A 15,903-nucleotide genomic window follows, 5' to 3' on the forward strand; every position below is an offset into this window, starting at 1 on the left:
GAGACTCCTCGTGAGCCCTTTTAAAGGCTATTTTGATAGCAGAGGAGGACGGAGGGGAACCGATACGAGAGCGGATCGAGGTCACCGAAGCCAGAGAGCTCGACGTCGAGGAAGGTCCCACCTTTCCGGAGCGGGTCGACACGGTCGCCGTCGTCACAGTACACGGTGGTTTGACCGGTTTAGCGGCCCTGGAGGTCTTGGACGCTCTGGACGAGACCGAGGAAGCCTTGGCTGCCGGAGGCTTAGTTGGTGGTGCCGACATAGCTCTCAAAGCTGAGGACGCCGACGTACCCGACGTCGACGGAGTCGGTTCTGGCGCGAGAGATTTTTCGTAGAGCGCCGCTCTAAGCCTAGCGGCTCTGTTCTTTCTGGCCTGGGCCGTGAGAGCTAGGCAAAAACGGCAGGTACTGACCACATGAGCCTCGCCAAGACAGAAGAGGCACTTGGCGTGGCCGTCCGAGTCAGGAATTTTAGCAGCACACTGCGTGCAACGCTTGAAACGAGTAGTAGACATGCGAAGAGTCCGAAGTGAACCTTGCGGCGGAAAAAAAGGAACTGGAGAGCGGGCGCCTGGGGCTGCCTTATATGCCCCTTGGGAAGGGGGGCGTGGTTACCGCCAAAATTTGAACTTCAGCTTGGAAGAGTTTCCGTCGGAACCTGCGCAGGCGCAGCTTCTCCATTAGTGTGCATTCACAGAGTACACGAAGAAAAAAAATATTTATTTAATAATTCAGAACGCAGCTTTTGAGCATTTAAATCCCATTTTATATTAGTGTATTATTATTATTATTATATTGCATTACAATATAATATTATCAATATTCTATGTATATACAATATTTTATATAGTTAGTATAACAATATTAGTATTGACATATATAAATCATAAATAGTAACAAATCTTTATTTAATTCAGAATGCAGCTTTTTGTGCATTTAAATCCCATTGTTCTTAATGCAAAAGGTGGGTACCTTGTGTTTGGAAATCCTCCTCAAAGCATTTCCGGTTGAGCGCGAATTCGGGTTCTTCGGTGTAGCTGTACAGCTCTGGAAAAAGAGGAAAATTAAGTTTACGGAAGGACTGCAATACTATAGATGTTTGTTCCTTGGTCGGAAATGTCATTTCCTGATTGGTTCTATCATAAAAACATGGGGAAAGTTTATTAAACTTCCAAAACTTTGTTTCTGCGGGAGGGACATCACATTCTGCAGTACATCTTGCTCTAGCTTTGCAATGAATATCTATCTCATCACGGAGTCTCAGCCAATTCAACATAAGTTTGTGCCACAAAAATGAAATTTCTGGAGTACAGCAATAACTTTCAGAATAAGGACCCCACAATTAAACAGGAAATAACACTTTCAAACCAGGAACAGAACATTTTTTCACTTTTTTTTACACTGAAATAACATACAGTAGTTTTGAGTCTCTTTTAAAAGAGAAAATTCAGAACCATAATAATAATAATAACAACAAAGAGATACAGCATTAGATTTCTCCTTTAAGAGAGAAAATGTGGCTGATAAATAACAACAGGGAGATGCAGCATTAGCTTTCAGTCTCTTTTAGAAGTTATCATGAAGCCCCAACGCCTTCCTATTTCCAGATCAAAGCAATGCCCTAATGTCTGCATTCCCAATGAGAAAGATCCCCCTCTTTTTTTTGCAAAAGCCATACATTTCCCCTAAAGGTAAAAAAGCATTTCATTCTGACCTAAATAAGTCTCTTTTGCATAGAGACGCATATTTCATTGCATGCAACAAATAGCATTTCCTTTCCTTGCTCCAAATAAAATAAGATAAAACTCCTACATTTTTAATAGCAGAGAAGGCATGTTTGCCACCAGCTCCTGATTTCTAAACAGATAAAAAATGCCACACTGGGGTGCAACACAATAATAATAATAATAATAATAATAATAATAATAATAATAATAATAAGGCAAAACTGGGTTAGTGATATATAATAGGGGCCCTGTATTGTTTTAATACGCATATTATTATCATTATTGTTATTGCTGCTGTTATTATTATTTTGTTATGACAATGCAAAACCCTGGCCTAGTGACTTATAATGAGGGTCCTATTTGGTTTTGAATACATGCACATTGTTATTACTATTATTATTATTATGACAAACCCTGGGCTAGTGATATATAATGGGGGGTCCTATTTGGTTTAAACACAGTGTTATTGTTGTTGTTGTTATGGCAATGCTAAACCCTGGGATAGTTGCATATGATGGCATCCCATTTGGCTTTAAACACAGGCACATATATATTTATTATTATTGTTGTTGTTGTGTTGTCGAAGGCTTTCATGGCCAGGATCACAGGGTTGTTGTGTGTCTTTCGGGCTGTGTGGCCATGTTCCAGAAGCATTCTCTCCTGACGTTTCGCCCACATCTATGGCAGGCATCCTCAGAGGTTGTGAGGTATCTCACAACCTCTGAGGATGCCTGCCATAGATGTGGGCGAAACGTCAGGAGAGAATGCTTCTGGAACATGGCCACACAGCCCGAAAGACACACAACAACCCATTGTTGTTGTTGTTGTTGTTGTAATGCTAAACCCTGGGATAGTTGCATATAATGGCATCCCATTTGGCTTTAAACACACACATATATTTATTATTATTATTATTATTATTATTATTATTATTATTATTATTATTATTATTATTATGCTAAACCTGGGATAGTTGCATATAGCAGCATCCCATTTGGATTGAAACACAGACATTATTATTATTATTATTATTATTATTATTATTATTATTGCTGCAATGCAAAACCCTGGGCTAGTGTTATTTAGTGGGGGCCCTATTTAAATACGTATTATTATTATTATTATTATTATTATTATTATTATTATTATTATTATTGCAATGCAAAACCCTGGGCTAGTGTTATTTGGTGGGGGCCCTATTTAAATACGTATTATTATTATTATTATTATTATTATTATTATTATTATTATTATTGCAATGCAAAACCCTGGGCTAGTGTTATTTGGTGGGGGCCCTATTTAAATATGTATTATTATTATTATTATTATTATTATTATTATTATTATTATTATTATTATTGCTGCAATGCAAAACCCTGGGCTAGTGTTATTTAGTGGGGGCCCTATTTAAATACGTATTATTATTATTATTATTATTGCAATGCAAAACCCTGGGCTAGTGTTATTTAGTGGGGATCCTATTTAAATACACATTATTATTGTTGTTGTTGTTGCAATGCAAAACCTGGGCTGGTGTTATTTAATGGGGGTCCTATTTGGATTTAAATATACACACATTATTATTGCAATGCTAACAACAACAAGGCAATGCTACACCCTGAGCTAGTGATCTAGAGCAGACAAAGACATCGGGATGAATGCAGACCGCATCTGGGCAACACAATCTTTCAATGGAATTGACATTATTCACAAGAACAATGCAGAGGCATTTAGGGGGGAAATATGCCTTAAAGCTGACATATCTCAGCAGAACACTGATCAGATGTGGCAGCAAAAAGAAATACAGGAGACACATAGGAGTCACAGGCGACCTATATACCGCTGCTCTAATTTGGCACAAATGCACCCACAAAAAAAGAGAAATCATACTCGTGCAAGCTTCCAGGAATTAGGAATGATCTTGGGTGATACCTGCTCGGACCCCTGGCCTTTGACCTGTGGGGTCCCGCAAGGTTCCATTTTGTCCCCCATGCTCTTTAACATCTACATGAAACCGCTGGGCGAGGTCATCCGGAGTTTTGGAGTTGGGTGCCATCTCTACGCAGATGACACTCAACTCTACTACTCATTTCCACCTAATTCCAAGGAAGCTCCTCAGATACTGAACCAGTGCCTGGTCACTGTAATGGCCTGGATGAGGGCGAACAAGCTGAAGCTCAATCCTGACAAGACAGAGGTCCTCGAGGTCAGTCGCAAGTCTGATGGGGGTATTGGGTGGCAACCTGTGCTCGATGGGGTCGCACTCCCCCTGAAGGCGCAGGTCCATTGCAGCTTGGGGGTCCTCCTGGACTCATCACTGACACTTGAGGCTCAGGTGTCGGCGGTGGCCGGGAGGGCCTTTGCACAATTAAAGCTTGTGCGCCAGCTGCGACCATACCTCGTGAAGTCTGACTTGGCCACGGTGGTCCACGCCTTAGTCACCTCTAGACTGGATTATTGCAATGCGCTCTACGTGGGGTTGCCCCTGAAGACGGCCCGGAAACTTCAGTTAGTCCAACGTGCGGCTGCCAGGTTGTTAACTGGAGCAAACTACAGGGAGAGATCTACTCCCCTGTTCAAGGAGCTCCAATGGCTACCGATTATTTTCCGGTCCCAATTCAAGGTGCAGGTTCTTACCTATAAAACCCTAAACGGTTTGGGACCCGCCTACCTTTGTGACCGCATCTCCCGCTATGAACCCACTCGTCCTCTTCGTTCATCCGGCAGGGCACTTCTTTCGCTCCCGCCACCATCCCAGGCTCGGTTGGCCGGGACGAGGGAGCGGGCCTTCTCTATTGTTGCTCCCCGGATCTGGAATTCCCTTCCGGAGGAGATCCGGCAAGCACCCACCCTGGCTTCCTTCAAAAAGCTGCTTAAAACCTGGCTCTTCCGCTGCGCCTTTGGATAACCGAGCCCATAGCTATAGTAGTTGCACAGGCCACCTCTTTGACCTGAAACACTGCACTTTATTCCTCTGCCCCAAAGCATCTTAGAATATCACATTGCATTTTAGTTCTAGTGGTCCCTCCAGGCCATCCTCTCCTCCATCCCAGTGGTCTTTTTCCCCCTCTTTCTTTGCGGATTCATGTTATTTGAGTGATTATATTCCTTCTGCTTATGTGATTGTTTTAGTCAATTGTTATGTTTTGTTTTTGTTTCTAATTCTTATAGCGTTTTATAGTGTTTTCAGTGTTTTATTGTACAATGTTTTATGCTGATTTTATATTGGAAACCGCCCTGAGTCCCTTTCGGGAGAGAGGGCGGTATACAAATAAACTTTTACTTACTTACTTACTTGGGCAGAAAGAGAAACGCAATCACAATGGCATCTACACTCTAGATTTAATGCAATTTGGACAGAAATAATATTCATTCTTTTTGTTTTACCTGAAAGTTCAGTCGCAAAGGAGTCGGCGTCTCCATATTCGAATTCTAGGTTGGGACAGTCCACCGAACCCTGAAAGAGAAGAACCTATTATTATTATTCTATTATTTTCCAGGTTGGGACAATTAATTAAATCCTGCAAGAGATAAAGACATTATTTCCAGGTTGGGACAATCCACCGAATCCTGCAAGATCATATTATTATTATTATGTTATTATGACACAGCAAACAAGATAGATATGCTGGATTTCATATCACAAAATCACAAGTCGAACACTTCCCAAGTGTCTAGGACTGTGTGATGTATTTTCGGATGATGCGTGCAGATCCCAGTAGGATGGCCTTTTGCAGGTGGCAGATGGTGATTTTGTCAATGTCTATTGTTTCCAAATGCCAGCTGAGATCTTTTGGCACGGCACCCAGTGTGCCCATCACCACCGGGACCACCTGCACTGGTTTCTGCCAGAATCTTTGAAGTTTAGTCTTGAGGCCCTGATAGCGGCCGAGTTTTCCCTGTTGTTTTTTGTCAATGAGACTGTCACCTGGGATGGCGACAACAATGATCCAAACCTTGTTCTTTTCCACAACTGTGATGTCTGGTGTGTTGTGTTCCAGAACTTTGTCAGTCTGGATTCGGAAGTCCCACAGTATCTTTGCGTGCTCATTTTCCAATACTTTTGCAGGTTTGTGATCCCACCAGTTCTTTGCTGCTGGGAGGTGGGACTTGAGGCATAAGTTCCAATTAATCATTTGGGCCACAAAGTTGTGCTTCTGTTTGTAGTCTGTCTGTGCGATTTTCTTACAGCAGCTGAGGAGATGATCAATGGTTTCGTCGGTTTCCCTGCAGAGTCTGCATTTTGGGTCATCAGCTGATTTTTCGATCTTGGCCTGAATGGCCTTTGTCCTGATGTCTTGCTCCTGGGCTGCAAGGATCAGGCCTTCTGTCTCCTTCTTCAGGGTCCCATTCGTGAGCCAGAGCCAGGTCTTCTCTTTATCAGCTTTTCCTTCAATTTTGTCAAGGAACTTTCCATGCAATGTTTTGTGCCAGCTGTCAGCTCTAGTTTGTAGTGTGGTTTTCTTGTACTGGTTTTTTGTCTGCTGTGCTTTGAGGAGTTTCTGATTTTTGACTTCAATGAAAGCAGGTTCTTCACTTTGCTTTACATAATCTGCCAGGGCATGTTCTTCGTCTTTGACTGCTTGTTTGACTTGTAAGAGTTCTCTGCCCCCTGATCTTCTAGGCAGATATAGCTGGTCAACATCACTCACCCTTGGAGTGAATGATGAATGGTCATGAGTTTTCTTGTTTTTTTGTCCAAATTGTCCAGTTCCACCTGTGTCCAGTTTATAATGCCAGCAGTATATCTTATGACAGGTATGGCCCAGGTGTTTTTGGCCTTGATGGTGTTGCCTCCATTGAGCTTGCTTTTGAGAATTTTTCTGACCCTTTGTGTGTATTCTTTGCTGACCATAATTTTCACATGTTCATGCTTGATGTTATCCAGCTGTAATATGTCCAGATATTTATAGGCCTCTGGCTGGTGACACTTTATTGTTTGGCCATTGGGCATATTTATGCCCTCACTTTCAATGCTTTTTCCCTTCTTCAATGTCACTGTCGAACATTTGTCCAAGCCAAACTCCATGCTGATATCAGTGCTAAAAATTCAGACAGTGTTGGTCAGAGACTGGATTTCAGTTTCTGTTTTCCCATATAGCTTTAGGTCATCCATGTACATCAGATGTGAAATTTTGTGAGAATTCTTAGATGTTTGATAGCCGAGATTTGTTTTTTGTAAGATTGTTTTTGTAAGATTTGTTTTTTGTAAGATTATTATTATTATTGAGCTATTATTATTATTATTATTATTATTTCCAGGTTGAGACAATTAATCAAACCCTGCAAGAGATTAAGATATTATGATTATTTCCAACCCTGCAAGAAAGACACCTATTATTATGATTATTTCCAGGTTGGGACAATCCACCGAACCCTGCAAGTGAGAAACCTATGATTATTATTATTACGGTGATATAGTTTCATTAGCATTTCAGAGGCATTGAGAAGGGCATTTCCCCTACAGCTGGCCCTTTCTTTCTTTCTTTCTTTCTTTCTTTCTTTCTTTCTTTCTTTCTTTCTTTCTTTCCCCTTCTATTGCTCATGCTCCAATAAACGGGGCCCCCAAAGGTCATTCAGCGGGTCCCATTGAGGTCAAAGCATAGCTGCAGGGCGTTGTTCAAAGGGGAAAAGGCTAATGGATGTTGTGAATGGGGTCCTAAAAGGACCGTGAATGTGGTAGCCTCCATTACATACAATGTGCCATGTGCCTCAGGGGATGTCTAGCGCATGGCGGTGGGCATTTGCTTGATGGGTTAGGACTGTGTCATGTGTGCGGACTGGGGAATTAATTAACACAGCTTGATACCACTTTTAACTCTCATAGTGCAATGGTCCTCCTCCAGACTTTTGGGGCTTCAGCTCCCAAAACATTAGATTAATGGAAATGCTCAAACCCAGATCTGTCCAAAATAGCGAAGCCTATTTGTTTGGGAAAGTTTCCAGAACTTTGGGTGTTTTCAGTTATAATTCCCATTATATATATTCCCATTTGACAAGACACTAACATTGTATGTCAGAGAAGTCTGCAGACCTTGTAAAACTACAACTCCCACAAGTCCCAGCATCCCGTAGCATTGGTTGTGTTGCATCTATGCAACCCTAAACTGCCAGGACTCAATGCTATAGGGTGGTCCTAGGAGTTGTAGTTTGACGAGACACTGACACTACATTGCAAAGGCGGCTACAGACCTTGCAAAACTACAAATCCCATGAGTTAAAATCATTGAGCCGCATTCATTCTACTTGATTCAGTGCTAATGGAATCCTGGGAGTTGTAGTTCGATGAGACACCATCACTATATGGCAGAGAAGCCCACAGACCTTGCAAAACCAGTTATAATTCCCATTATCCCCAACCTGGGAAGCAATAGGTCGGGAAAAGGCTGACAGCTAGCCTGACCCGCCTTCTGCTCTGCGTAAGACTCTGCTAAGTGGTTCCCAAAGGTCACCTAGTCTGACCTGCTTCACCCCTGCAGTCACAATGCAAACCCTCATCACAGATGGCCATCCAAACAAGAGACCTCCAAGGGTCATCTAGTCCACCCCACTTCTGCCAGGCTAATGCAAGACCTCCTGACAGATGCTCATCTTGTCGCTTCTTAGAGATCCCCAAAGGCCATCAAGTCTGACCCCTTCTGCCCTGCACGAAGACCCTGACAGATGGCCATCCAACTAGTTGAACGATACCTCCTAAGATTATCCAGTCTGACCCCCTTCTGCTCCACAGTAAGAGATAATGCAAACCCTCCCGACAGATATCCACCTTGCTTCTGCTTAGAGACCCCCAAAAGGCCTCCTAGTCTGACCCCTTCTGCCCTGCAGGGAGACACAATGCAAACTCTCCTCACAGATGGCCATACAACTTATTTACTGGAAATGGGTGTTATGTAAACATCCAGTTTTAGACTCCCAAGGGCCATCTGGTCCAGTCCCCTTCTGCCAGACAGGAAGACACAATGCAAACCCTCTTGCCAGATGCCTCTATCTTGTCTTTTGCTTAAGAGATCCACCGATGGTCATCTAGTCTGACCCCTTCTGCAGTATGACACAATGCAAACCCTCCTGACAGATGGCCATCCAACTCTAAAGAGACCTCTAAGGGCCATGCAGTCCAGCCCCTTTCTGCAAAGCAGGAAGACCCAATGCAACCCTTCCTGAGAGATGCTCATTCAGTCTTTGTCTAAATATACCCTCCAAAGGCCATCTAGTTTGACCCTTTTTAACCTGAGGGATGACCCAATGCAACCCCTCCTTACAAATACTCGTCTTTGCTTAGAAATACCCAAAGGTCATCTAGTCTGACCCCTTCTGCCCTGCAGGGAGACACAATGCAAACCCTCCTGACAGATGGGCATCCAAATGACCCCTTCTAACCTGAAGGATGACCCAATGCAACCCCTCCCGACAGATACCTATCTCGTCTTTGCTTTGAAAGCACTGAAGGTCATCTAGTCTGACCCCTTCTGCCCTGCAGGGAGACACAATGCAAACTCTGACAGATGGTCATCCAAATGACCCCTTCAGTCCTGAAGGATGACCCAATGCAACCCCTCCCAACAGACACCCATCTTGTCTGCTTTGAAAGTGCCAAAGGCCATCTAGTCTGACCCCTTCTACCCTGCAGGGAGACATAGTGTAAACCCTCCTGACAGATGGTCATCCAAATGACCCCTTTTAACCTGAAGGATGACCCAATGCAACCCCTCCTGACAGATACCCATCTTGTCTTTGCTTTGAGAGGGCATCTAGTCTGACCCCTTCGGTCCTGAAGGAAGGCCCAATGCAAGCCCTCCTAACAGATGCCCATCTCTGTTGAAATACAGCCTGCAAGACTCCAGGACCAGGTTCCAATGGGTGTTATTGCTCTGAATGCCTCCAGTTCTGGGAAATGGGCCCAAAATGCCCCAGGAAGTCCTCTCATTCTCTTTGCAAAGCCAAGAAAGGCATTTGCCCAGCCAGGGTCCCCAATAATTAGCTTGGAGAAGGAGCCAGCAGCAGAAGGTAGTGTTGTCGACCGCGTTTTTAGGGGATCGGGCCCCTTAAGGAGAGAGCCGATCCGGTCCTGAGAGAACGGACCTTGGCGGAGCCAATAGAATATGAGCCGCAATACAACCTGGAGCCGAAATGAAGAAGGTCCGCCAAAGTTGAAGGAAAATCCGCCAAGGAGTTTTTATTGAGCGATTCAGCTGAAAAGGACACTAGTAGCGATCATTCAGTCTACTAGCTTACATATAATCAAAATACAGCCATATTTATACAAAATTTCAGTCTGACAGCCCTTTGAATTTCCCACCCCGCTCCCCCGCCCATCTGATCGCGGATAGGCTAGAAGGTTGAACGAGGCGGGCTTTCGTTTCCCGCCTTGCTCTGTTGGCCCAATAGGGAGCTGCTTTTTGTCCCCACTCGAGCCAATCAGGAAGGAGAAGGCGGGAGTTATTGAAACAATGAAGTGACAGGGCAGGAAATATATTAATTCCTGCTAGACCGATTTCTAAAGGGATTAATGACAGCAATCAAGGGTTCCTGTCATGTATACAGATTTTAGATATGCCTTGGGGTGTCAGAGGTGGAAGTAAGGATGGGTGTTGATGAGCCAAAATTGACAGGCTCCACAGGGCGCCTTCCTGAGGTGTCCTGGAATTTCCTTAGGATGAGATATGACAATGTTTGCCTTGGGGGCGAATCACCTTTAGGACTCAAGCCTTATATTGTCCATGCAATCTGAATTAGATTGGGTTAAGCTGTGGCAGATTATCCTTTTGTTTTTGGGAAGGGAAGCCTGGGTTATAGGAACTGGGATGGGTTCTAGGGTTCAGGTTGAGTTCAGAATATTTCCTATTTGATTTCAGTAGGAGACCCGTCCCTTTGACCTGCCATGTAAACAAACACAAACAAACGTGCAACAATGCGCACAGATGCCGCAGCTCTCCTGGCTCCAGTTGCTGCACATTCCTCACCAGGGAGCTGCCTCTGCCTTTCAGTGCAAGAGAAAAGGGAATGTTATTTTGGACTGAAAGAGGAGGAGGAAAACCCGGATTATTCTGGCAGAAAGGGCTCCAGCTTGCAGCCTTCTCTCTGCCTCCTTCCTGCCTTCCTTCCTTCCCTTCCTTCCTTCTGTGCCAAAGAACAGATGGAGGCAATGAACAGAACAGAAAGAGAGGGAAAAGCCACTCCAAGCACAATGGAAAGACTACATATCCCATCAGCAAGGGCACCCCAAAACAATAAGAAAGGAATGACATGATGGTCCCCCGAAGACAGTTTGCAAATAGAGACACAAGAGTTTGCCCCAAAATATGACCCAGGATGTCTTTTGGAAGCTGTTTTTGCACTTGCAACTCCCTAGGCATTATAGTTTGCAGCAGTTTGCAATATGTGCGCATTATAGTTGGCAAACACACACACACATACACAGAGAGAGATAGCTTGCAAAGTCACCCAATGCAATCTGCAATATGTGCCTATTATAGTTTGCAAATATAGTCAGACAGATATAAAAATAGAGCTTTCACAGACACCCCATACAATCTGCAACATGTGCCTATGGTAGTTGAAATTTGTGTGTGTGCGTGTATATATATATATACACACACACACACACACACACATATACACAATTTGCATTATGTGCACATTATCCTTTGCAATATGTGTGTATTATAGTTTGCAAACATATAATATATACACACACATATGCACATATACATGGTTTGCAAAAGTACCCTTTACAATTTGCAATATGGGCATTTATCCTTTGCAGTAAGTGCCTAATAATAATAATAATTCTATTTCTTACCTGCTTCTCCTTATGGCTATTATAGTTTGCATACAGATATAAAAATTGGGGTTGCAAAAGTCACCCTATGCAATTTGCGCTGTGTGCACACCATCGTTTCCAATAGGTGCATATTGTAGTTTGCAAACTTATATATGTATACAGAAACGCATATAGTTTGCAAAGGCACCCAATGCAATTTGCAATACAGTCCATTGCAATAGGTGCCTACTATAGTTTGCAAACATATATGCACACATACACACATTTACATATACAACTTGCAAAAGGCACCCCATGCAACTGAAAATGCGTTCACACTATTGTTTGCAATAGTTACATATTATAGTTTGTAAACATCTACATGAGAACCTTATCCTTTGCAATAGGTGCCTATGAGCGTTTGCAAATACAGATATCAAAAAGCACCCCATGCAATTGGCAATACAATCCTTTTGAGTAAGTGCCTATTATAGTTTGCAAACATATGTATGTATACAGACACATTAACATACATAGCTTGCAAAAGGCATGCAATTGGCAAAGGGTGCACACCATGCTTTACAATAGGTGCCTATGAGTTTGCAAACATACGTATGTATGTGTACAGACACACACACCTTGCAAAAGGTACCCCATGCAATTTGCAATACAGTCCTTTGTAACAGTTGCAATATTGTAGTTTGCAAACACACACACACATCTACACACATATATACATACATAGCTTTCAAGTGGCACCCATGCAATTTTGCAATGTGTGCAGAAGTGCCTATGATAGTTTGAAAACACACACACACATATATATGAACACATTATCCTTTCAAAGAGGTACCTACGTAATGATAGTTTGCAAATAGCGATAAAAATAGAGGTTGAATATTATAGTTTGCAAACATAAGATATACACAAAGATATACCCACACCATCCTTTGCAATAGGTGCCTATGAGAGTTTGCAAATACAGAGATACCAAAACTGAGCTTGCAAAAAGGCACCCTATGCAAAAGGCAATGCAGTCCTTTGCAATAGGTGCTTTGCTAGGATAAGTTTGCAAATGCAGAAATGCAAAAGCAAGGCTTCCAATAGGTACCCCATGGAATTTGCAATACAGTCCTTTGTAACAGGTGCAATATTATAGTTTGCACACACAATATATATATATACATACATACATAGCTTTCAAGTGGCACCCATGTAATTTTGCAATGTGTGCAGAAGTGCCTATGATAGTTTGAAAACACACACATATATATGAACACATTATCCTTTCAAAGAGGTACCTACGTAATGATAGTTTGCAAATAGCGATAAAAATAGAGGTTGCATATTACAGTTTGCAAACATAGATCTACACACAGAGATATATACGCGCCATCCTTTAAAATAGGTGCCTGTGAGAGTTTGCAAATACAGATACCAAAACAGAGCTTGCAAAAAGGCACCCCAGGAAAATGGCAATACAGTCCTTTGCAGTAAATGCCTATTATAGTTTGCAAACATATGTATGTATACAGACACACATATATGTACATAGCTTGCAAAAGGTACCCTATGGAATTTGCAATACAATCCTTTGCAATAGGTGCCTATTATAGTTTGCAGATACACACACACACACACATATAGCTTTGCAAACTATAATAGACATACATACACATACACATATACATGCATAGCTTTCAAAAGGCACCCCATACAATTTTCCAACGTGTGCAGGAGTACCTATGATAGTTTGCTAATAGATACAAAAATAGTTTGCATATTATAGTTTGCAAAGATATACACATAGATATAGACACACACCATCCTTTGCAATAGGTGCCTATGAGTTTGCTAAAAGATATAAAAATAGAGGTTGCATATTATACAGACACCCTTTGCAATAGGTGCCTATGAGAGTTTGCCAATGCAGAGATACCAAAACAGAGCTTGCAAAAAGGCACCCCATGCTAAAGGCAATGCAATTCTTTGCAATAGGTGCTGTGCTAGGATAAGTTTGCAAATGCAGAAATGCAAAAGCAAGGCTTGCAAAAGGTACCCCATGCAATTTGCAATAGTCCTTTGTAACAGGTGCAATATTATAGTTTGCACACACTATATATATATATATATATACACACACATACATACATAGCTTTCAAGTGGCACCCATGCAATTTTGAAATGTGTGCAGAAGTGCCTATGATAGTTTGAAAACACACATACAAACACACACACACATATATATGTGAACACATTATCCTTTGAAAGAGGGACCTATGATAGTTTGCTAATAGCTATAAAATAGAGGTTGCATATTAGAGTTTGCAAACAGATACACACAGAGAGATATACCCACACCGTCCTTTGCAATAGATGCCTATGAGAGTTTCCAAATACACAGATACCAAAACCGAGCTTGCAAAAAGGCACCCCATGCAAAAGGCAATGCAATCCTTTGCAATAGGTGCCTTGCTAGGATAAGTTTGCAAATGCAGAAAAGCAAAAGCAAGGCTTGCAAAGGGGAGCCCATGCCATTCTGCAGTGGGAAATGGAGGGAGGCAGGGAGGGGAGGAAGGGGTCCGACCTGGGAGCGGTTCCTCTGGGCGCGGGGCCCGCCCTTGCCGCCCTTGCCGGGCTCCTCCATGCCAGACCCCTCCAGCCAGATGGCCAGGCAGCCCTGCAGCAGCTCGGCCACGTGTGGGGATAGGGACAGCGCTTCCCCGCACAGGCCACGCCCACGCGCCTCGCCATTGGCCGCCCGGCGCCTCTGGGCGGGGCCTGCGCGCACACCCCCGCCGCCCATTGGCTGCGGCGCAGAGGAGGGAGACCCCTGTTGGCAGAGCTGTCACCAGGGCGGATGGCGAAGGAGAAGGAGCGGGCGGGGCCTCCGCCTGGGAGCCCTGGGAGTTGCAGTTCCCCTTAAAAGGCGCCTCGCTGAACTACAAGTCCCAGCATTTCATAGCATGGGTTGCTTTGCATCTACACCCCCATAAGCTGCCATGGCTCACTGCTATAAGCTCCTGGGAGTTGTAGTTTATGCAGCAGAAAAGGCTGCAGACCTTGTAAAACTACAACTCCCGCAAGGCCCAGCATTCCACAGCACTGGTTACGTTGCCTCTACTCATAAACCACCCTGGTTCAGTGCTGTGAGTTGTCGTTTGACGAGGGACCGACACTGCTAAAGACCTTGTTAAACTACAATTCCCACGAGTTAGTATCATTGAGCTGCATTCATTCTACATGGCTCACTGCTAATGGAGTCCTGGGAGTTGTAGTTTGACAAGACATCAGCATTGTACCGCGTAGAAGTCCACAGACCTTGTAGAACTGCAACTCCCACAAGTCCCGGCATCCTATAGCATGGGTTGCATTGCATCTTCACTCTTCCTAGGCTGTTAGGAATTGTGGGAGTTGGAGTCCAAAACACCCGGAGGGAGGGCCCAAGTTGGCCCAGGCCTGATCTATATCCGATATTTTGGAATCCTTGCGTTGCACAAAAGCCAGTGTCGTGTCCGTCTGGTGTCACTCTCTCGGCTGCTATTTTGGGGACAATTTCGGATTGTGCTTTGCGGACAGGTGGGCCGTTGCTATGGCCACCTGCAAAAGAAGGTGCGAAAAAGGTGGGAGAGGAAAGGCTGAGGTTGACGGGAGCCTTGCCATTCGCAAGACAGGTTCCCAAAAAGCACATTTATTTACCTTTGCAGCGTCCCAGGTTCCCAAAAAGCACATTTATCTACCTTTGCAGCGTCCCAGGTTTCCAAAAAGCACATTTATTTACCTTTGCAGTGTCCCAGGTTCCCAAAAAGCACATTTATCTACCTTTGCAGCGTCCCAGGTTTCCAAAAAGCACATTTATTTACCTTTGCAGCGTCCCAGGTTCCCAAAAAGCACATTTATCTACCTTTGCAGCGTCCCAGGTTCCCAAAAAGCACATTTATCTACCTTTGCAGCGTCCCAGGTTCCCAAAAAGCACATTTATTTACCTTTGCAGCGTCCCAGGTTCCCAAAAAGCACATTTATCTACCTTTGCAGCGTCCCAGGTTCCCAAAAAGCACATTTATCTACCTTTGCAGCGTCCCAGGTTCCCAAAAAGCACATTTATTTACCTTTGCAGCGTCCCAGGTTCCCAAAAAGCACATTTATTTACCTTTGCAGCGTCCCAGGTTCCCAAAAAGCACATTTATCTACCTTTGCAGCGTCCCAGGTTCCCAAAAAGCACATTTATCTACCTTTGCAGCGTCCCAGGTTCCCAAAAAGCACATTTATCTACCTTTGCAGCGTCCCAGGTTTCCAAAAAGCACATTTATTTACCTTTGCAGCGTCCCAGGTTCCCAAAAAGCACATTTATCTACCTTTGCAGCGTCCCAGGTTTCCAAAAAGCACATTTATCTACCTTTGCAGCGTCCCAGGTTTC

At 43.6% G+C, this 15,903-nt stretch overlaps 1 protein-coding gene across 1 annotated transcript in view; it reads right to left on the reverse strand.

Annotated features, from left to right (window-relative positions):
• The window catches only part of strip2 (striatin interacting protein 2), a 58,495-nt gene extending 44,188 nt beyond the window's left edge, over nucleotides 1-14,307 (reverse strand). Inside the window, exons 1-3 of the mRNA XM_062983369.1 lie at nucleotides 14,074-14,307; nucleotides 5,114-5,183; nucleotides 972-1,046 (exon numbers count right to left, since the gene is read on the reverse strand). Of these exons, the coding sequence (XP_062839439.1) occupies nucleotides 972-1,046; nucleotides 5,114-5,183; nucleotides 14,074-14,292 (364 nt within the window). The 5' untranslated portion in view covers nucleotides 14,293-14,307. The remainder of the gene's footprint in view (nucleotides 1-971; nucleotides 1,047-5,113; nucleotides 5,184-14,073) is intronic.
• Nucleotides 14,308-15,903: the final 1,596 nt, after the last annotated feature.

This window comes from Anolis carolinensis, chromosome 5 (genome assembly GCF_035594765.1).
Source record: "Anolis carolinensis isolate JA03-04 chromosome 5, rAnoCar3.1.pri, whole genome shotgun sequence".
Taxonomy (NCBI): Eukaryota; Metazoa; Chordata; class Lepidosauria; order Squamata; family Dactyloidae; genus Anolis; species Anolis carolinensis.